The sequence below is a fragment of the Ochotona princeps genome, chromosome 10 (genome assembly GCF_030435755.1).
Source record: "Ochotona princeps isolate mOchPri1 chromosome 10, mOchPri1.hap1, whole genome shotgun sequence".
Classification (NCBI taxonomy): Eukaryota; Metazoa; Chordata; class Mammalia; order Lagomorpha; family Ochotonidae; genus Ochotona; species Ochotona princeps.
The window spans coordinates 62,033,909-62,057,118 of NC_080841.1; the positions used below are offsets into that span (position 1 = coordinate 62,033,909).

At 36.3% G+C, this 23,210-nt stretch overlaps 2 protein-coding genes across 3 annotated transcripts in view; both read left to right on the top strand.

Moving 5' to 3' along the window:
- Positions 1–7,895, top strand: part of LOC118759111 (prostaglandin-E(2) 9-reductase-like) — a 97,797-nt gene extending 89,902 nt beyond the window's left edge. Inside the window, exons 3-9 of the mRNA XM_036495212.2 lie at positions 607–723; positions 1,453–1,530; positions 1,820–1,942; positions 3,955–4,064; positions 4,337–4,502; positions 6,532–6,614; positions 7,299–7,895. Coding sequence (XP_036351105.1) covers positions 607–723; positions 1,453–1,530; positions 1,820–1,942; positions 3,955–4,064; positions 4,337–4,502; positions 6,532–6,614; positions 7,299–7,341 — 720 coding nt within the window. The 3' untranslated portion in view covers positions 7,342–7,895. The remainder of the gene's footprint in view (positions 1–606; positions 724–1,452; positions 1,531–1,819; positions 1,943–3,954; positions 4,065–4,336; positions 4,503–6,531; positions 6,615–7,298) is intronic.
- The window catches only part of LOC101526664 (prostaglandin-E(2) 9-reductase-like), a 230,956-nt gene that overhangs the window by 195,865 nt on the left and 11,881 nt on the right, over positions 1–23,210 (top strand). The window contains exons 1-4 of one of the 2 annotated variants that reach the window (XM_012927945.2): positions 18,629–18,792; positions 21,385–21,501; positions 22,332–22,409; positions 22,830–22,952. The exons of the other annotated variant lie outside the window; for it this stretch is intronic. Coding sequence (XP_012783399.2) covers positions 18,643–18,792; positions 21,385–21,501; positions 22,332–22,409; positions 22,830–22,952 — 468 coding nt within the window. The 5' untranslated portion in view covers positions 18,629–18,642. Of the gene's footprint in view, positions 1–18,628; positions 18,793–21,384; positions 21,502–22,331; positions 22,410–22,829; positions 22,953–23,210 lie in introns of those variants that run through there. 2 annotated transcript variants of the gene reach the window in all.

Here is a 23,210-nt window from a genome sequence, read left to right on the forward strand (position 1 = left end):
TTCAAGGAGAGGACTTTAGCCGCCAGGCCACGCCGCCAGGCCCGATTTGAACATATTTTTATGTAGGCAATTATTGGTATAACATTTCTCTTTAACACTAGTTTTTCTGTATACCAAAAGTTTTGATGGGTAGTTTTTTCATTAGAGGGAAGGAAACTTTTAATGTCGCTTTTGACTTCCTCATGTATTTTTCTTTATGCCTCTTCAGTCCTTTAGGAGCTTCTCCAGTGTACTTTTAGTTTGTATCACTGAAGATAGTTTAAAATTTTTCATATTTCTCTGTAGTTCTTTTCCAATGTCTCTAAATATTTTCTTTTTGAAGCTATTTTACATATAACACAAACAACTGTCATTATCATTACTTTATGAAATATTTATCTCTGGTGGAATATCCAGCATGGGTTAGTGTGTTTGTAAGTATTAGCAAAGAAACAATAGAGGTTTTGGTCATAGATGAGGAGATAGAAAACTGAAAAAGGAAAATCATTTTCCTTCAGCATTCAGCATTTCTAAACTCACAAAAAAGACTCCTTATTAGATGAAGGGAACCTACAAATATGGCTAACAAATTCATTTTCTCTACCCTGCACTGTTCAACTCCTATAGCTTTGGTGCACATTCCATCGACCAGAGCTGGTCCAGTCAGGCTTGGAATGGTCACTCAAAAAACTTCAAATGGACTATGTTGATCTCTATATTATTCATTTCCCACTGTCTCTGAAGGTAGGTGATTATCAAATGTTTTCTCTTTAACTACCAATGTGACCATAATTGTCATGGATGAGTAAATGATTCTGGTAAAGTTATAAAAGTTATATAGATGAAATTTACAGACATAGTTCAAACTAGTTTATGCAATATATGTTACTCTGTTATGTAAATGGAGGATTCCCAGCTATGAGTAGATACACTAATTTGATATAGCCTTAGGGAATATTCAGGTCCCAGTGAATTTCCCTGCAGTATCACATTTATATTACTCTTTTATGAGCCTGTTCATTAGTGGCACATGTGACTGTGGAGCAATTCTAAACTCTAGGCCGTTAATATTTGATGGACTTCCTGTATCTTCTAATATTTTTATGAAACAAAACTTTGATTTGACTTCTACCTTATAAGTGCATGCTGTTTGACCACCAAGATTAAAATTAGTAAATGGTGATTAAGACCATGTAACTATTATTGAACCTAAGGAAGCATGTATTTCCGTAGAGGAAAGACATAAGAATACACAGTAACATAATACTGTGTCACCATTAAGATCTGGGAACCAGTATTGGTTAATACACAGCAGGTATGAAAAGAAGGATGTAACATGGTGACATCATTTACCACTTTGTATTGACATGTAAGTATGTGAAGATTATGCCACCTAAACATGTCTGGATATATTGTTCTGGACTGGAGAGCTGAGTATAATGACATAGTGAAACATGACTACTTCTGTTCCAGCCTGGTGAGGACTTAATTCCAACAGATGAGAATGGAAAAGTAATATTTGACACAGTGGATCTCTGTGCCATTTGGGAGGTGAGTATCTGGAGGTGAACACAGAGGAAGCAGCAAGAGGGAGTAAAAAGTCCCAATTCAACTTTTAAACATAGGATACTGATTTTTGGATACAGACATTCTTGCCACTATGTTCAAGGTTATAGTGCAGGAAAGATGGAGGGAAAATACCATACTTTGATGTAACAGAGAGCAACAGAGAAGAATTTGAAACAATAAAGGCAGGCACAGTCTGCTGTTCTTGTACATTCATCTCTCTGCTTTTCCAAGTAAAACATAAGAATTCATTCCTCACAATCTTTCTTTCTAGGCCATGGAAAAGTGCAAGGATGCAGGGCTGACCAAGTCCATTGGAGTATCCAACTTCAACCGCAGGCAATTGGAGATGATTCTGAACAAGCCAGGCCTCAAGTACAAGCCTGTGTGCAACCAGGTGAGAACTCTCACCTCCCTCCTTCAATTTTTCATTTCTTTCCTCCGATTCTGCTGTCACATACCCATTTGTTCCCCCATTTCTGTTTCACTTACTTGGATTAACAGAAGTTTTTGCAGCCAGAGCCTTTAAAAAAAGGGAAAGGTATCTTCCATTTTTTCTCTGTTAATGTTTTAGTGAAACATTTAGGAGACTACTGAAATATGTAGGAATCTGCAAAAGTAAAATGACAAAAAAGCTAGTATAGTAGAGGATCAAATCTTGGGAGGAGAGAATGAATTAATCCAAGATCAATGAAGAAATCCAATGGAGGATCACCAGAAGCATTGATTATTGAAGGTGGTGTGGAAGACATTGTGTATAGGAAGGAAGGCCATGAAACACTTAGGGAGCAATGAATAAATTCAGAGTGAAAGTACTAGCAGATAAGTGGTAAGGGTTTGCTTGGCATTTAGAGATTTGAATGCTTCTTCTTGTTCATTGTTCCTTCATGTGTTTTGAAAAGACATATACAGGAAAGATAACTGGAGAGTATTAATATGAGAGAAACAGGGAGACATTGTTTGGGGGACAATAGGGTAGCCAACATTAGCACTCATGGAATTTTAGCAAAACTTAAGCTGATCCTTCAGCTTGTTTTGATCTTTGTCTCTTCCTGGTTTCTGTCATCAAATCAGAAGTTTAATCACATTTATTAAATGCATAGTTGCATGTCATCACGTGTTATCTAACAATAATATTTGGAAAACATACAGAATCAATAACTGATCTATAATGATGCACAACTCTTGTTTTCAGTAAGATATCATAAAACTAATATGACTTTATATTAGTTTCATTCTAATTATTTAGCAACTTTCATATACTCTGATAGTTTGATAATATAGATATTCCATATATTCCCATGAAATAAAAAATGCTTGATTTTTAATGTCAAGTTAATAGCCACGTGGATTAATTTTTTTAGTACATAAATGTAACATTTTTTTGAAACTCTTGGCACTATTTAGCAAAAAGGATGTTGCACTATAAATGGAAAATCTTCATGATAGTTTTCATAGTTTATGGTTAGCAATTTTTTCTGTGATTTAGTCAGATTTTGGCAAAGGTTCTGAATTTCTCAGCTTACTGTTTTGTTATAACATAAATTTGTCAGTTCCAATTTTCTGTGAATTTGGAGGTGAAATAGTAGTACATTAATGGTAATTTTTTTAAAACAGAATGACCTTAGAATGCATTGTTCATTAAATTTTATCCCCATGGAAGGGGAAAAATAAATAAACAAGCAACAAACTAAATAACTAACTAAGTAGTATCCCTAGAGAAAGAATGGAAATATAGCTTATCACATGTTTAGTGATGTGTCTTTTGGTCACTTTGTTAAAGAGGTCATAGACAGAGCTCCTTGATATGAATATATATTTTTAACCACTGCGTTGTCAAGTTATCTAACAAGGTCTAACACATGATTTGTTTCTTCTGAGGAATGCCATGTTTTAACAATTTCAGGATACAAAATCTCCAATTTGTTGCTTTCAAAATGCCACAGTAAATTTTCTGTTTAATTGAAAAAAGTTATCCTTACTTGGATGCTAGCATTATGATACAGTATGTTGGACACTAGTTTTGATGCCTGTATCCCACATGGGTGTCAATTCAGCTTTTGCTTGCTCCATTTTCAACACAGCTTCTTGTTAATGTGCATGAGATGTCCATGATGGTTTAAGTACATGAGTTCCTGACATGAATGTGGGTGAAACATATGGATTTGGGGGCTCTAGGAATCAACATGATTCAGCTCTGGCAGTTGTGGTCATTTGGACGAATGAATCAGAAGTTAAAATAAATAATCTCTGTCTCTCCTTTCCTTTCAAACATTGTGCTTGAAACAAATAAAAAGCCCTACTAGATGTTAATTTTTATTTTTTTATTAAAATTCAGCTACTATTACTTTTAATATTTCCCTTTGTGTTTCATGAAATTTGATAGTTTTTAATATCATGTCTCTACAGGTAGAATGTCATCCTTATCTCAACCAGAGAAAACTACTGGATTTCTGCAAGTCCAAAGAAATAGTTCTGGTCGCTTATGGTGCTCTGGGGTCCAATCGAAATCCAAAATGGTAGGAAACAAAACAAAACATACATCAAAGCCAGCAATTTGCCTCAAATAGCTCTGTTGAAATATAATTTGTTGTACAATGCTTTTTTAATATAATTAATTATTTCCTACCTCAGGGGAAGAAAGAATTTGCATTTCAAGACACATTTCAGATAAAGACCAATCTTAAGAATTATGATACAGATTGGACACTTCAGTTTTTTTTTTTTTCAGAGTCTCATATGGAACTAATACTCAGCTCAACAAGTTCAGCTTTCTTACTTCTCTTTCCAGGGTGGATCAGGATTCCCCAATTCTCCTGAATGATCCGATGATTTGTTCTATGGCGAAAAAGTACCAGCGAACTCCAGCCCAGATTGTCCTTCGCTACCAGCTGCAGCGTGGGGTTGTGGTCCTGGCCAAGAGTTTCAATGAGAAGCGGATCAAACAGAATGCTCAGGTGATGAGGGCATGGAGCTGCAGGTATCAGTAATCCTGCAATTTGCCATTGCTTCTTTGCAAGATGTCAAAACCTCTTTGGACCAAGTCTATTCTCTGATTTTACTCATGCATTTCAACTTTCTGTGTATTTTTGATACATCATGGTAAGAGAATCACGATAATGCAGAAAACAGAGAACAAGGTTTCACCATTACATTTTGCAATACACTTTGTGGTCTTGTGCAAGTGGTATTTTTCTTCATTTTCTAAATTATAATATTAGATAGGGTGACTTGCTTTTTAAATTATTATTATTTTAGTTTGTGTTGCATAAAACATTTATGTGGTTAGATATTCATGGATTGTTTTAACTTTAATTTCCCTGTCTTGTGAAGCACCTGTTTAAATCTTTGCCCATTTAAACCCATTGCCTGTGTCGCTGTTTTCAATTAAGACATCTTTGTTTTACCATTGGAATATGTAGTTTTATGACAAAGCACATTCCACGTAGAATATTATATGACAAGAATTTTTTTTCATCTCACGATTATGTAGTTTGAAAATTAGCCTAGGTTAATGAATGAAGTATTCAGAATTAATTCCCTAATTATGCTATAACATTTATATAGTCCGGACTTAGTTTCAGGCTCGGATGCATCTGTTCAAGCATGTTCTCATGAATTATGTCAAAGTTTTAATTCTCTTCCTGATGTATTTTAGTGATCAAATGCTCCTACTCTTCATTTACTTAAACTTTGCTTGTGACTGGTCCATGAAAGGTCTTTTCCTAACAGGAAGACATGCCAGTACTCTACTGCATTTTCCAGGAATGTCTTTTTTTCTAAATCGGTTCAAGTTAATGGATGTTTGTTAATATTACCTGCAGAATCCATTGGCATGTATGTTGTACTTAAAGAAAATAAAGGATAAAATGGGATACACAAAACACATATTGAAACACCCGACCTTGAGATTCCATCTTGCTTCAGATGTAGGTTTTATGAATGCTCTAGAAGGCATCATGCTCTGAGCCACATACTTGGATGCTTGTGACCCTTGTGAAATATTCAGACTAAGTTGCAGGTCCTGGCTTCCTTCCACCCAGGACTGTTCTTGCAGACATCTCTTAAATGAATTGCTGGATGGGAGAGCTCTGACACTCTGTCTCATTGTCACTGTGGTTTTCATACTCTGACACATCAGATCCTTCTACCAAATATAGTTCTACAGGAACTCTCTTCAAGGTTTTTGTTTTCTTTGTTTTTCTCATTACATTCAAAATAAAGTCATGTTTTCTAGAGGCTAAGCACTTTGCATTGAAGCTCACCATTTTTTTGAGACGGTTTTCTAAGTAATGTTTTTTTTCAAATGGTTAACTTTTTCATTTCCTTTCTCTTTCTTTCTTTATTGATGAACTGAATCAAAGAACATTACTATATTATTCATTTATTCCAAAGTTTTCCTTTACATTCTTCTGAAAGAATATTGCTTTAAATAATATCAGATTTAGCTTTTATATTATTAATTTCCAACTTAATAATACAGGTTCCTTTTAATATGTAGTGTTGTGAAATTTGTATATACTTCATGATTTATTTTATTTACTAATACCCAGTGTTTAATTGTTTACAATTGTATTCATTTATTTGAAATTTCTGACAGAATGGAAAGACAGAGAGAACTCTTCCATCCATTGATTCATTCTTCAAATGACCACAACGGCTAGAATATTTTCAGGCTAAATTGAGGAGCTCGTGGTTTCGTTAGGGACTACAACATGTCTAACAGGGAGCAAGTACGTGGGCCAGCCTCTGCTACTTTCCCAAATACATTAGCAGGGAACTGTATTGGAAAGTGGCAGCCAGGCTTGAACTGATGTACATATGGGATATTGGAGCTACAGGCAGTGGCATACCTCGCTGGGCCACAACCAGTGTTTATGATGAGCCATTTGTTTGATCTCTCAGAATGTTTGGGGTTTTTTCAGATTTTCCAGATCGACAGATATGCAACAGAAAAATAATTTAATAAAACTACTTGTCTAACAGGTATTTGATTTTCAATTGTCATCGGATGACATGAAAGCTCTAGAAGGCCTGAACAAGAATTTTCGTTATTTTCCAGCTGAATTGTAAGTAGTTTTGCTAAGTGTATCACCTCCATTTAATTAATAAGGGGGATGTAGCATTGGTATTAGCCAGTGATTTCCAACTGTTTTGGATATGAGTTATGGAGACCAGCATTACAGTTAAATTAAATGCTAGCAAAATTATTACTTCCTTTTGTTTCTAAAATGTTCTCAATTTATACATAAATGAGGGCATTTCTACCATGCCAGTGGTTCTAGGGAGAAATTCTGTTTTATTTTGTTTCTATTGTATTTTTGGTATAATTTTTTGTGTAATTTTTATAAGAGTAATTTGCCTTCTAAGATATTACAGCTCAATGATTGATTCAATAATTTCAGTAACTTTAAAATGCAAATTGATTCCTCAGCTTACAGACAAGGTAAATTTCTATGTACCTTGAGAATCTGATGTACTATATTATGAGGTAGTGCTTTTTATTCCTGAGAAATGCAGCTCAGTCAGAGGAACATGGTTGAATTTCTTATACACATTCTTTATTTAAACATTAAGTTATATAGTATGAAAAATGAGTATGATTGAATATATTAATCATAAAGTCAGGCTCTTGAATGTCAGATTTTAAAACAAAATTAATTTTTACTGTAATAGCGGTTCATAAAACCCAGATCTTAAATATGCTGGAAATGCATTTACTGAATTTGGGTTGTATATTTTTCTCATTCTAGTGTTCTCGAGCATCCAAATTACCCATTTTCTGATGAATATTAACATGGAAGACTTTTATGACTTCTTTCTGAAGAATTTGCAAATGGATCATTATGTAGGAGACATCTCAGATACTGGTGACCAAGCACCTCACTTCTGGTTGATCTTTGCCACCTAGCAGTTCTGAGCTATAGCTGTATCCACAGGGCATATAACCACCATCACAGTAAATTCTTATCACTTTGAGAAAAATGAAAGTGGTAATTTGTTAAAGATTGTTACTTGATGCTGATTGTATTACAGACCTGCTTTGTTGCATTCTGAATAGTCAGTCCCTCACACGGATTTGCATAGAAGTTTGCAGAACTTTGGTGACAGATGACAGCAGCTGGTCCATAAATGTACTAGGAGAGGGGTGTGAACCGTGAGCTTGTAAGGCACTTTGTGACGAGTTTTCAGTCTGTTTCTCCAGTGCATCCAGGAAGCAGAAATTTCACAGCACGGAGTTCAAAACGTGAGGCACTACTCCAAGGATACAGTCCAGGATCTGTGTTCCAGCTGCTTATGGGTCAGAGCTGCACACATTTGATTATCGTGTATCCTCAGAGGAGGATTAGTTTCTGGTGTTTGGCTGTTGAGGGACTTTAGTCTGGAAGAGAAGTTAGAAGTCAGATTTAACAGACTAAAAAGTGGAGACTTAACCCAACTCTACCTTGGAATTAGAGAATGTTCTACTGTGATAATAAATTTCAGATAAAAGATAACTTTCCACATATTTATCTCAGTGACAAAGTTGAGTCTTAGGAATTTTTATTTGATAATCAGGAGAAACATTAAAGTTCTTGGTAATGTAGTAAGACATAAAGACAAAAAGCAATGTAAGGATAAAATACAGTTGAATGTAAGCACCCATATTTTCCATTTTTGAGATTTTGATTCTTGTCTCTTAAAATCCTTAAACATAGAAGTAGGCAGGCCCAACAATGCAAAACGCATTGTATCTCAAAACCAATGGCCATCAAATAGGCTTTCTCAAAGCATTTCTTCAGCTGAGAAAAACTTTACCAAAATCGGCAATCCATGATGCTCTCCAAGTGATTCACCCGTGAAAGTGTAAAGCCTATGAATTTGGGACACTATTTTGTCTTCATCAATCCCTTACAGATCACAGATAATCTCATTAACTTAAAATTTTATCAATGGTATGATGAACCTCAAATCCGGAGGTTAAAGAATTTAATTAATTTTTTTCTGTTTACCTTCCAAGCCTGGTTAGAAATTCACTGTTTGAAAATGACAATGTTTTTAGTGACTGAAACATTTAATTAATTTTAATCATATGCATTTTCCCCCTGATTTGAAACTAACAGCTCCGGAGAAAAAGATCCCCCTTTGTCTTGTGGACCTTTTTACTTCTGAGGTATCTGTATAGTGGAGCCCCTCAGTCATGGTAGATATGTTTCAAGACAGTCAGTGTATCCTGGCTAAATACAGATACATGTTTTCTAGCCACATATACAACTTCATTACGTGCAGATAGGAGCAAAATGGAACTATGTTTCTTCTATCCATATACAAAAAGAAAACTTTTAAAAGAGGGAGGGAGGGAGAGAGGGAGACAGAGAGAGCGAGCTATAGCAGGAAAGTGATAAGAATGCCTAATAATAATGATGTAGGAAATATAAACACATGCTGTGCTAAGAATTGTTTGAAAATATATCATTCTCTCAAAGCATCTAAGAATATCAAAACACTTTTTATAAACACATGCTGTGCTAAGAATTATTTGAAAATATATCATTCTCTCAAAGTATCTTAATATCAAAACACTTTAAATTACAGTTGTAAACTTGATACTTAAATGATAAAATAGTTTCTCTGTTTTGATTCTACATTTGTCACATGGATATATGTCAGTAAATGTACCAATAAGGATAAGTCATCAACATATACATATTAGGTTATATTACAGTCATAATCATATTAAAATAATATGCAAAAGTATCACACCTTGTGTATAGTAAATTTAAAGTGTGGAATGTGTTTTGTGTCTTCACTGTTCTAGTTACTGTCTTGCTTCAGTTGTATGATTTGTTTTTCTTCTCACTTTGGTCCAAAGCAGAGTCAATAAGGTGGAGTTCAGACACTAACTGCTGGATTTTAGCCTCATACTCATTTTCTTAGGACTTCAGAGGACTAAGCTGACACATAGCTGACTTCAAAGTCGATTTATGCCACATAGTTTAGAAAGGAAAAAAAGCAATTCTTTTTAAAACATCATCCCCACCCAATCCCACAGTTGAAAAGAAAAATTGAAAAACTTTCAAACTCATGCAATAAGACCCATATTGATATATGTTTCAAATAATATTTAATGAAAAAAACAGGGGCTGAGTGCTATAGCTCAGAGCTAAATCCTTCCCTTGCACAGACCGGGATCCCATATGGATGCTGGTTTGTGTTCCAACTGCTCTACTCCCCATCAAACTCCCTGCTTGTTGCCTGGGGAAGCAGTGGAGGATGCTGAAAAGCCTTGGGACCCTGCATACATGTGGAAGAGTAGAAGAACTCCTGGCTACTGCCTCATTTCTGGCCATCAGGCCACATGAGGAGTGAACTTCAAGATCTTTCTGTCTCTCCTCTGTAAAACAAATCTTTTAAAAAGTAAAAAAATGGTAGACACATGTCTCGTATCTACACAGATGCAAATGATTCTGAAAAATATTTGCATTCCGAGTCTGACAACAAAGCAACAGCAGCAACTACAAAAATGTAATTATTTTGCTCCAATGGAATTAGAGATGAGGAAATGATTAAGCAAATAAAAAACAATGTATGCTGTATAACATAACAGAATTGATGATAAATCAACTAATCATATTAATAAATTAAAATAAATTAATAAAATATAGCACCCACTCATGAAATTAGAAAGTAATGAAAAATCAGGGATAGAAGAATTATTACTATACACAAATAGTCTCATTATTACATGACAAGCACAGATTCATACCATGTGAATGGGGAAAAAGCCATAAGCACTTTCAGTCAATATGGAACAAGACAAGGGTATCTATTCTTCACGATTTTATTCAGTATAGTCTTAGATGTTTAAGACCAATATTACACAAGAGGAAGAAATGAAATGAGTACAAACAGAAATGAGTGAGACAGATGATCTCTGGAGATGAAAATTCCACATAGATTCAATCTTTTTACTAAAAATTCCAACAAAATATGTTCAGAACTGGTAGGTGAATTCAGCCAAGTTGTAAGGAAAAAAACCCCAAACACCAAAAGTGTAGCATTTTTAAAGATTCATATATTCTTATTGAAAAGGCAGATTTACAGAGAGAAGAGACAGAAAGAACTTCAACCTGCTGATTCACTCCTCAAATGCCCACAACGGAGTTGAGCTGATCCCAGGACAGGAGCCAGGAGCTTCTTACGTGTCTCCCACATGGGTGCAGGGGCCAAAGACATTGAACCATCCTCTGCTGCTTTCCCAGGTCATAAACAGGAAGCTGGATTGAAAATGGAGCGGCTGGGACATGAACAGGCACCCACATGAAATCGTGACACTTGAAGGAGGATTAACTATTTGAGCCATTGTGCGAGCACCAACAGTAGCATTTTTAAACACCTGGGTTTCAATGGGGACATCTTCTATTTATCCTCAGATTACTATTCAAACAATTACAAATGTTACCATGGCAAGCGGGCCAAAACACAGGTTTTCCATATGTAGATCTCCATCCTTATTCAGCAGCGGTCACTTCAGAACATGGAGGTTCTCACGCGACCTTCATTTGGTTGCCAAGGGTATCCTTGAAATACTCACATATTGACTTCTTCTTTTTTTTTTTTTAAAGATTTATTCATTTTATTACAGCCAGATATACACAGAGGAGGAGAGACAGAGAGGAAGAGCTTCCGTCCCATGAGTCATTCCCCAAGTGAGCCGCAACGGGCCGGTGCGCGCCAATCCGAAGCCGGGAATGTGGAACCTCTTCTGGGTCTCCCATGCGGGTGCAGTGTTCCAAGGCATTGGGCCGTCCTCAACTGCTTTCCCAGGCCACAAGCAGGGAGCTGGATGGGAAGTGGAGCAGCCGGGATTAGAACCGGCACCCATATGGGATCCCGGGGCTTTCAAGGTGAGGACTTTAGCCGCTAGGCCACGCCGCTGGGCCCACATATTGACTTCTGTACATTTGTCACACGGTTGCTTCCTGATCATTAAGCACTGGCTGGGTCTTAGCTAGTAATGTTTGTGCCACAATAAACCCTGTAATTTGACTCCCCAAGCAATTTCATAAAAGATTGAGGCACTGAGCCTTCTCAGTAGAAGGCTCTTTCTTCAGAAACAGGAGGGGTTCCCTCTGGTCATTCACTTTTATAGTTTCATTTTGTATTTCTTAGTTTCTCAGTTGCATGTTGCTCCCTCTCCAAACCTGTTTATGTTGTGCTGATCGTGGCAAGAAAAGAATGCTTAATTTTTAAAAGGATTTATTTATTTTTATTGGAAAGTCAGATATACAGAGAAGAGGAGAGACAGAAAGATCTTTGTCCGTTGATTCACTCCCCGAGTGGCCACAATGGCAGAAACAGCCAATGCGAAGCCAGGAGCTTCTTCAAAATTAGGGCCTCCAGAATTAGAATTGGTGCCCTTATGGGATCCTGGCACATAAACAACAAGGACTTTAGCCACTAGGTTATTGTGCCTGGCCCAGAATGTTTAATTTTGAAAAGGCAGGAAGAAGCTTCATACCTGCTTGCCACACAGAATGGTTTACTTAATTTTTAGGCCTAACCGTGACCAAGCTTATGCTACCTACAAAGCACAGCCAACATCGCACATTCGCAGGAACACCTCTAAGTTTAATGATTTGGTGTAAAGATTCACAGGAAACGTCATAGTTATAACCATTTCTGTAGTTAACTTAGTAAAGATATAAAACAAAAGCAAGCCAGAGAAAATGAATGCAGAACCAAATATAGATGAAATCTGGCATATATTCAACACACTCTCTCTGCAATTAAATGTTATGAGCAAATGCTTTGAGAAGCAAATGTTTTGAGAATCAAAACTCCTGTACATTTCAACAGACACATGCTGCAGGCAGCCTTTGGTAGCATACAGTGCAATGTGTACACAAAGCTCACTGTATGTACAACAGTTAGCATAGTCACAATCATTCTGATTTAGGAATTGAATTTCAGAAATGTAAAGCAGCCAGATTTTCAAATTAAAGAACACTTAGAAACCACTGAGCTGTCTGAACAAAATAACTACCAGCATGACTTGTCTAAATATGAATCAAACTTTCATTCTCCCTAGACAATGAACTAGACTAAGAATAGAAAATCGACAGCTTTTCAAAGAATGATCATAATTCAGGAAGAGGTCCTCCCAAATTTCAATGAAAGTTTTAAAAACTTTTTGAGAATACTCCTTTCCCATTTCTACCAGTTATGTTTTTCTTTCACGCCAATTATGGTTCCATTCACAGCATAACTCCTCTACATTATTAACTTCATTTGCCTATAGATTGTAAGGTCAGGTGTCTTCCTCATGACACTGGTACATCTGAATGAAGTCCTGATTTAACTATGTAAGTCAGGTTTACATTCATCCACTTTCCCTTTCTTTGGCAAGATGTGCCCCTTGGTGGGAAATCTGTTATTACCAAAGGGCAGATATCTCTCATAAAGCATGTTATAGAATGTGAATCATTGTTTCACTGAGTAGATCATTTAATAAAGAAACTTATTGCTCTATTTTGATGTGTCTTATTTATTTAGTCTTTCATTCTTCAGTCTATATATTGATCACCTGTACATTCCTACATCAGCGCATCTATTAATGCCTATCATCCGTGAAAAATTATATCCCTTAGTGACATGATTGTGACAATGGTACAATGATAATCTTCCAAGTGTTATAAACACTTCCTAATGCCTACAATTCTAACACATTATCTTGGAAAAATAATTCCAGATAATTAAGATATTCTATTTTAAAATTTATCTTATGTATTGAGAGAGAGAGAGAGAGAGAGAGACTTTGCATTTGTTGGTTTGTTTCTCAAGTGGCTGCATGGCCAAAGATAGGCCAGACTTGTTTTTGTTGCGAGGATCTAGGAGCTTCTTCCAGCTCTTCCACTGCTTTCCTTTTTTTTTTTTTTTTATTACAAAGTCAGATATACAGAGAGGAGAGACAGAGAGGAAGATCTTCCGTCCGATGATTCACTCCCCTAGTGAGCGCAACAGCTGGTACTGTGCTGATCCAAAGCCAGGAGCCAGGAACTTCTTCCAGGTCTCCCACGCGGGTGCAGGGTCCCAAGGCGTTGGGTCGTCCTCAACTGCTTTCCCAGGCCACAAGCAGGGAGCTGGATGGGAAGTGGAGCAGCCGGGATTAGAACTGACATCCATATGGGATCCTGGTGCGTTCAAGGCGAGGACTTAAGCCGCTAGGCCATACCACCAGGCTCTCCACTGCTTTCCTAAGAACAAGAGCAAGGAATTCTATTAGAATGGAACAGCAAGTTCTTAAATCAGCATTCATACTGGAATTCCAGTTTCTCAGGCAGCAGTTTACTGTCTATGCCACAATGCCAGCCCTTAATTAAGACTCTTCTGATGAAAAGGTTACTAGCTTACATAGATAAGTTCCAAATCCAATGAAAACATTCTTTTTGTAAATGTTTATTTTTATTTGAAGTATTTACTGAGAGGGTAGGGGGAGGGACGGAAACAAGGGAAGAGACTCAGAAAATTTTCCATATGCTGGTCAGCATCCAATCAAAGATTTTCAGGGCACTTTCCAAGGTTCATTGGATCAACTATTGTCTGTGGGAACTGGAGCAGATCTGGAAGAGTTGGAGAATTGAATCAGGGGAAAGTATGTCATACAATTTTGTTAATTTTCTTCAGCTGATGTGCAAATATTTTTCTTAATGTTAGAAACTGGTGAATCTAGGTGAAAACTATTAACTTCCATCTGAGTGTCTTTTGACCTGATCTAGCCATACACAATTGTTATTCCTTATCCACAGGTGCTGCACTATTGCAAGATCTCAAATGAATGAGTGAACCCATGGATAGTGCTGAATTCAGTCTAAGCTGTATGTGCTCCCAAATATGCTGTGCTCGTCAGTTTGTCATTGCTATACAATAACTTAAGGAGCGAATTTGAACGAAGGTTTATTTTGCCTTACAGTTCAAACTAACCCAATTTGTTAACATAATATGTCAAAATACATTCTGGTGCAATCATAGTAAAGCTGACAGTAGAGGGACCAAAATCTTTCTCAAGTACATCTGTATCTTTTAATTCATCATGACTTGATTATTCTAGGGTATGTGTGGAAATTCTAGGAAACTAGGCAAATTTAATCAATTCCAAAATACCTCACCAACAACTCCATTATTGGATTAGAGCCTCAGTCTAACCCAATAGCCATGAGCATTAATTCATTTTCCTTCACATAAGACATCAGGATTTAAACATAGACACAAAGTTAGATCAAATAAGAATATTAACGACAATAGCAAAGTAGAATAATCATAATAATTAATCTTATAAGTATTAGGAAATGAGCAAATATAAAAATCAGCATCCAATTAAAGATTTTCAGGGCACTTTCCAAGGTTCGTTGAATCACAATTATTCATGGGAAACAAAACTCTCCAATGCAGGAATGTCTTTCTAGGACAGCCAAAGAAGCAGAGGACTGTGGAATTTTCCCACAGCCAAAGCTGCTACTTGCTATTGGGGTGAAGTATCTTCTTTTTCTTTTCTTTTTATAAGATTTATTTATTATAATTGGAATGTCAGATATACAGAGAGAAAGAGAGACAGAGAGGAAGATCTTATGTCCAATTATTCACTCCCCAAGTGGCTGCAACCGCCAGAGCTGCACTGATCTGACATCAGGGCGTGGTTAAAAACTTGCATTTTCTAACATATTGGTCACTCAGTACCATGTCAATTAACTCCATGATGTTATAAATTGTTGTTGATGTTATGTTATGGCTTTTCACTGGACGGATGATATTCTGCCAGCTCTGCTTTCAGACTAGGGATGGTCTCCCCAAGAAACCGTTGAATTTATCTGGACAATAAGATGCTGGACTCTATGCATGGTACATGCTTACAATGAAGGAATCACGATTGGATTTGAACTATACTTCTGCAACAAGGTGGAGGAATCCACCATGGGAGGAGGGCCCGGGGAAGGGTTGGGGGAAATCCAAGAACCTATGAAACTGTGCCACAAAATGAAATAAAAAAAAATTTAAAAACACACACGACATCGGAATAGAGATGATTAAATCATAAAAAATAAATCAGGAAGATAGGTGTCTGAAGATTTAAAATCTGAGAAAGACAAGAAGTATTTGAAAAAGGTCACATAAGTCTTTATAATAATGTGTACGATGCTTGAGCAGAGAAAATACTGCAAATGTTTCTCTCATCAGTAACAGGAATCCTTTCATATTTCAAATAGTAGTTGGTTTCCAGATTCCTCTTAAATGTGGAATTTGAGAAATATTTCTTTAACTTCACTCCTTTCAGTATGATAGACTTTGGACAGGCAATTTGAATATTAAGCTCCTTTTACTCTTGTGAAAGCTGAAGGAGTAAATAGAGCGTGCCTGGTCACGATAGTGAAAGGCAATGGATCCCAAACTTCAGCGAGTGGCATTAAATGATGGTCACTTCATTCCAGCATTGGGCTTTGGAACTTATGCATCAGATGAGGTAATCCATATTGTTTTGTGCTTGAGGGGACAAAAGAAAACCTAAGGTGGGTGGAAAGAGGCGTGGATTTTGAAGTTATTCAGTTTCTGTGTAACACTGCTTGTTTTACTTAGTTTTCCAATTCACCAGGAGAGAACTTTTTCATGCCTAAGATTCTGCTTAGTCATAATTTATTCTACTTGACCAGATAACACTGTGTTATATAACTATTTGCATCAAAATTTAAACTTACTGTACCCTGTGCAAGACTTAGGTAAACCATTTATTAGGATATAGGTCCTTTTCAGAGTGGAACAGCATGAAGGAGAAAAAAGAAACAAGAATGCCGATAAAAGTTAAGCTGTGATAAGTACCTAAGAGAGGGTTTTAGGATCTAACATCTGACTTGATATGATTTCATTAAATAATATCAGCCTCTCAAATTCTTTAAATACATTGAAAAAAAGATTTGCTTAATTTTTTTGTCCTTTAACAAATACTTTCAGTTATTCATTCCATACAAGAAAATTAATATATATATATATATTTTTTTTTTTTAAAGATTTCTTTTTATTGGAAAAGAAGATCATGTTTGTGGAGAGACGGAGAGACAGAGAGAAAGATGTTCCATCTTCTGGTTTATTCCTCAGGTGGCTGCAATGGCCATATCTGAGCGGCACCAAAGCCAGGAGTCAGGAGGTTCTTCTGAGTCTCCCATGCAGTTGAGGGTCCCAAGGCTTTGGGCCATTCTCTATTGCTTTCCTAGAGAGAATATGTGCTTGAGGGGATTGTGTATTTATATGATCTAGCAGAGGACATCTCCTTGTTCAGTGGGGAGATGAATGAGAAAAGGAAGAGCTGGGACACAAATCGTCATCATATGGGATCCCAGCACATGCAAGATGAGGATTCAGCCACCAGGCCATTGTGCTGACCCCAGAAAGCTAAAACTTTTAAAAATTAGTGTAATTTGGGCCCAGCGGCGTGGTCTAGTGGCTAAAGTCCTTGCCTTGAAAGCCCCGGGATCCCATATGGGCGCCGGTTCTAATCCCGGCAGCTCCACTTCCCATCCAGCTCCCTGCTTGTGGTCTGGGGAAGCAGTCGAGGACGGCCCAAAGCATTGGGACCCTGCAGCCACGTGGGAGACCAGGAAGAGGTTCCTGGTTCCCGGCTTTTGATCGACGCATACCGCCCTTTGCGGCTCACTTGGGGAGTGAATCATCGGATGGAAGATCTTCCCCTCTGTCTCTCCTCTCTATATCTGACTTTGTAATAAAAAAAAAAATCTTAAAAAAATTAGTGTAATTTATGCCTGTATAAAAGAAGTGCCTTTTTAAAATTAAGCACTGTAATGGCATATTAAAAAAAAAGATTTACTTATTTTTATTGGAAAGTCAGATATACAGAGAGGAGGAGGAGAGACAGAGAGGAAGATTTTCTATCTGTTGGTTCACTCCCCAAGTGGTCCTAATGGCCACAACTGAGCGAATATGAAGCCAGGAGCCAGGAGTCAGGAGGTTCTCCTGGGTCTCCCATGTGGGTATAGGGTCCCACAGCTTTGGGCCATCCTCGACTGCTTTCCAAGACTAGAAGCAGGTAACTGGATGGGATTGTGGCCATCAGGACATGAACCAGCTCCCATATGAGATCCCAGCGCATGCAAGGTGAAGATTTTAGCCATTAGGCTACCACACTGCGCCCTGTAATGGCATATTTTTAAGAAAAAACAATTGTCTTAAAAAATCCCTTACATACTTTTACTTTGTCATGTAAAAACGCACACCCTTTGCATTTACATTGTTACTTAGAATTTAGTTTGTTGCTTTTGTTTTGTGTTATTTTGTTTTGTCAGTGAGGCAGACAAAATGGCTCTGTGTAATAGAATTAATGTGATACGCTTCTGTCAGTTGAAATTCCTATTTTCAAACTTGTCCAATTTGCATCAGAGAACCCACTTCTCTATTTCCTAACATATGAGGATGGTGATGGTAAGTTGTATAAATAGTGAATTAAACGTATCCTTGCTTTGGTTTGAGAGCCTGGCATATTTGTGAGATCTAGCCGAGGACATCTGTGTAATCTGTCCTGAGTAATCGTTAGACTGGAGACTCTAAATAAAACAGCTTTTATTTACATGTGAGTTTTCCAATATATTGTCAAATTCATCTCTGCCATATAATTTAATGTTTTTACTTCACTGTGAGAAAACACAAAGAAGTTTGTACTGCATTTCTCCTATGTTACAGTATGTTCACTTCTCCCTTGTGTTCCATATCTGTTGAGAATTAATTAGACAAATAGCAACCATGATACTAACTTTCACCCATGTTCTGTGTGACCTTCGATCAAATCAATAAACCTGTTATTATCTGAGGATCTTTGACACCAGTGATCAATGCTGTTGTTTGGTGATGAGATTTGTAAATTGCCTAAGTCTTGCTACTAACTAGGGAAGCTAGAAGTTAAGTTGAAATGGAGTCATCCCTTAAAATAAAGAATTCCTTAAAACGCGAAGAAACATTTATTTTTGTGAAGGTTACTGACATTGTCTGAAATATTTCTAGCCACATGGATCATCAAAGATTATTTTGTTGTTCCTCTAGATCCCCAAGAGTAAGGCGATGGAAGCAACCAAAATTGCTTTAGATGCTGGCTTCCGCCATATTGATTGTGCTTACATATACAAAAATGAAGAGGAAGTCGGTCAGGCCATCCGCAGCAAGATTGCAGATGGCACTGTGAAAAGAGAAGACATATTCTACACTTCCAAGGTACAATAGGTTTGAACTATGAAGTGTTCCTTAGCAAAATGCCAAGTATATGAATGGAAATTATGTGAAATTATCAGTAGCTTATGAGGAATGTTTCTTATGTATACACTGCAATTGCTTGCTTTACTTTCTTTTTTTAGTATTTACTTTTTATTTTTAAACTAAGCAATTTCTAATCTTTTATCCTATTCTCTTCTTACATATGTGTATACACACACACATACACACACACACACATATATTGTTATATCCTGAAAACAGGGCTATGACATTAACACAAGGTAGGATTTTCACAATGGTCATAGAGTGGGGAAATGAAGATATTTTCACAAATATGATAAAACTGAATGCAGTATTTAAACCAGTTAAATACGTATTAATATGACATCAACACAATTTTTTATAATGAACATAGTAACTATCCCATGTAAGGGGAAATGTGATGTTTGTCTTCATGTGTCTGGCCCTTTTCACTTAGTGCAAAGATCTTCAGTTCCATCAGTTTTATCACAAATACTGACATTTCATTTTTATAGCTAAAAAATATTTAGTACATCTAAGTTGATTTATTTTTGCTATTGTGAGTTGGGCTGCTATAAATATGGGAGCACAGATAACTTTTTCATGTGATGATTGCACTTTTACTGCTTATCTCCCAAAAGTGAATAACCTAGTCACACAGTAGACTCAGTTTCAGTTTTTCTGAGGAATCTCCATAGTGTTTTACATAATATGTGCGTTAATTTCACCCCAAGAGTGTATCAATTTTCATTCTCTGCAATTCGTTCTGCTTTTTATTCGTGTTAATATTTTGATAATAGCAATTTAAACTGGAGTGAAATATTATCTCACCATGGTACTTATTCTCATGTCCCTGAGCACTTTTTGTCGTATCATTTGGTCATTTCTTTTTGCAAAATATCTAGTCAGATCTTTTGCCAATTTCTTAGCTGGACTGTTTGTTCCTTTGTCGACGTTATTAAGATTATTTACTTGGTATATTATTTCTATTATCAGATGTATGCTTTTAATAGCTAAAAAGTAATTAATCAGCTGAACAAACAATTTTCAGAATGGGAAAAATATTTGTAAAACATACATCTGATAAATTATGCCCAATAAGGAGTGCCAGAGTTGCCGCTAGTGGTGTAAGTTTCAGTTTCACAAAGCCACCCCAACCATATGAATTTTAAGAATTATTTAAAGATACATTTATTTACTTGAAAGAAAAAATGATGGAACTAGAGAGAGGGGAACACAGAAAGAGAGCGAGAAGGAGATAAGGGGAGAGAGATTCTCCCTCTGCTTGCTCACAACCGCAAGAGTGGTAAAAAAAAACCTGTGCTGATCAGAAACCAGGAGCCAGGAACTTCTTCTGGGTCTCCTACATAGATGGAAAAGACTTGGGCAATATTTTTCGGCATTTCCAGGTGCATTTTCAGGGAACTGGATCAGAAGTGGAGCAGCGAAATCAGGAAGTGGTGCCCATTCGGGCTGAGGGTGCTGCAGGCAGCACCTTTAAGAATGTGCTTAAATTTTGATGGAGATTGCTTTAAATATATGGCTTTCTTTGGATGTTATGTACATGTTGACAACATTTATTCTTTAAGTATATGAATCCTGGGGATTTCTCCAGTTGTTTCTTCTGTTTCTTTCATATGGTTTTGCCATTTTCTTTGTAGTGAGCTTTCATAGACTTGGATAAATGTACTCAAAAGTATTTAACTTTATTTTAACTCCTATAAATAGGTTTGATGTTATATGTTATTTCTCAGACAGTTTTTGGTATATTTAAGAATGCTTCAGAGTTTTTATCCTGAAGTTTTCATGAAATAACTTATCAGTTACAACAGTCCCCTGTTGGACTGTCTCAGTTACATTTCGTATAGAACCATGAAATCTGCAAGTAGGGACTATTTGACTTTTCCTTTCCAGTTTGGATCACCCAGTGTCTTTTTCATATATAATGATTTGGCTATCTTGCAGAATAATACTGAATAAAATTGTGAGAGTAGACATTCTTGTCTTGTCCCAGATTCTAGTGGAAATGCTTTCATATTTTAACCATTTAGTATGATATGTGTGATAGTGAGGAAGAAATCTCAGACTATTATCATTTGTTTTAATTTTTTTGTCTTTATTTTGAGATATTTCAAATGAACTGACTTGTAGATTCTTTATTGTTTCTCCTGTTTCTTCTGTTCTCTTATTAATACTTTTCATTCCATTTTAATGTGATTTCTTTGAGTTCTTCTAATATTTCAGTCTTCTTCTCTTCTGACATCTTGATATTTGCTCTATATCCTCTATCAAATATAATTCAAGCAGTGATAATGATCATTACTTCATAAAATATTTATCTATCTCTCACATAACATCACCCATGGTTTAATACATTTATGAATAGTATCCAAATAAGAGAAATAGATTATGGGAATGTACCTGTACACATGAAGCACAAAAAAAAAATGTATTTCCTTCAGTGTTTGTCACTTTTTTTTACTAATTTAAAAGTCTCTGTATTAATTTATAAAATCAAAAAGTTTAGCTATTTCATTCATCAGCAAAACTTCCACTGTTTAATCATTATAGCTTGCACCTGTGTTTCATCGACCAGAGCTGGTTCAACCAAGCCTGGAAGAATCACTGAAAAAACTTCAACTGGATTATGTTGACCTCTACATTATACATTTCCCAGCAGCTCTAAAGGTAGGCAGTGAGAATGTTTAGATTTATTTCACTCTAGCTGTCAGCATGATCACCATTTCCATGGAAGATTGGTACTGGTAAACATAGAAGCCTACTTTGTACAAGTTATATAAACTACTCCAGCTTGTGTAAGTACTAGAATTTATTAGGTTGTGTGACTGGAGAGCCTAAGCTATGAGTAGTCTTACTGATCTGAAGTAACCTAAGATTTTTTTTAGATTTTTATCAGTAATTTTCACTTATACTACTATAGATTTACTTACTTTTTGTCTGAGTTTTTCATTAGAGCAATATATGGCTGTTGGGAGCTATTAAGTCATAGTGAATAACATTTGATAGCTTCTCTGTATCTTGCAATAATAAAATTATTATCCAACAGAATGTTGATCCCTTTTTGTTGATCAAATGCTCACCACCTGATCCTGATGTTTTTAGGGAAAGGAGGAAAGTTAAATGTTTAACCTAGGTTAAAATTGCAATCCATTATTGGTGCAGATAAAGGGAACTTAAGTATAGACACTTACAGTGAATGAGAGACATTTCTCTGAAGTAGAACACAATACAACATAATTCATGGTACACAATTAAGACCTACAAAAGAGGATTTCAAAATTCACATCATATGAATGAGAAACAAAGGAAGTCTGTAGCATAATGGCTTTCTTTACTGCTTCATATACAATATGCATTGCAAATACAAGCATACTAATATCGCTACATGTACTTTATGGGAGTTTAATTTGCCAACACTGAATTCATGGGGGGTGTTTCACAATAAAGTGAGTTCTTGAATCTGATGATATAATGAAAAATGATTGTTTCTATTCCAGCCTGGAGGAGATATTTTTCCAATAGATGAACATGGAAAATTAATATTTGACATGGTGAATCTGTGCGACACTTGGGAGGTACGTAATTGAAGATAATGGGTATAGATGAATCAGGGAGAGGGTGGTGTATTATGTCACAATTCAGAATAGGATATTCATTGTTTGATGTACAAATTAATGCCTTTGATGGTGTTGATATACTGAAGTATTGATGGAGGAAGGTAATACCGGGATATAACAGAGAAAAACAAACAAGATTTAGTGGCAATGAAAGCAAATCCATTTTCGCAATTATATGCAGCATTTTTTTTCTGATTTTCTAAGCTGGACACAGGAATTATTTTTTTTTTTCTTGTTGTCACCATCTTCTCCATTTCTGTCCTAGCTTTTCACTTTGGACCAGTCAATTACCTTTAGTTTCACTGAAACGTGACAGTGTTTGACCTTATATTATTTTAGCCAATTGTGGAAATATCTCTTTATTATCTTTCCTTCTAGGCCATGGAAAAGTGCAAAGATGCTGGATTGGCTAAGTCCATTGGGGTTTCCAATTTTAACCGCAGGCAATTGGAAATGATTCTTAATAAACCAGGCCTCAAGTACAAGCCTGTTTGCAACCAGGTAAACACTCTAATTCTCCAATCCTGCTTTTCTTTCTCTTCTTCCTATCCATTTGAACAAGAGGCTCTGCTTCTCAATCTACTGTGTAGACAGAAGAGTCTATAGGCAGACCCTTCAAATGAAGGGGTGGAATGCATTCTCCATTGCCTTTGTAAGTGGTAATGTCTTGGTGAAAAACTGAGGAGATTTTAATGTTAAAATATTGGCAAAAATATGAGATAAAGCATGGTCAATAATCAAACCTCACTTTGGCACTGC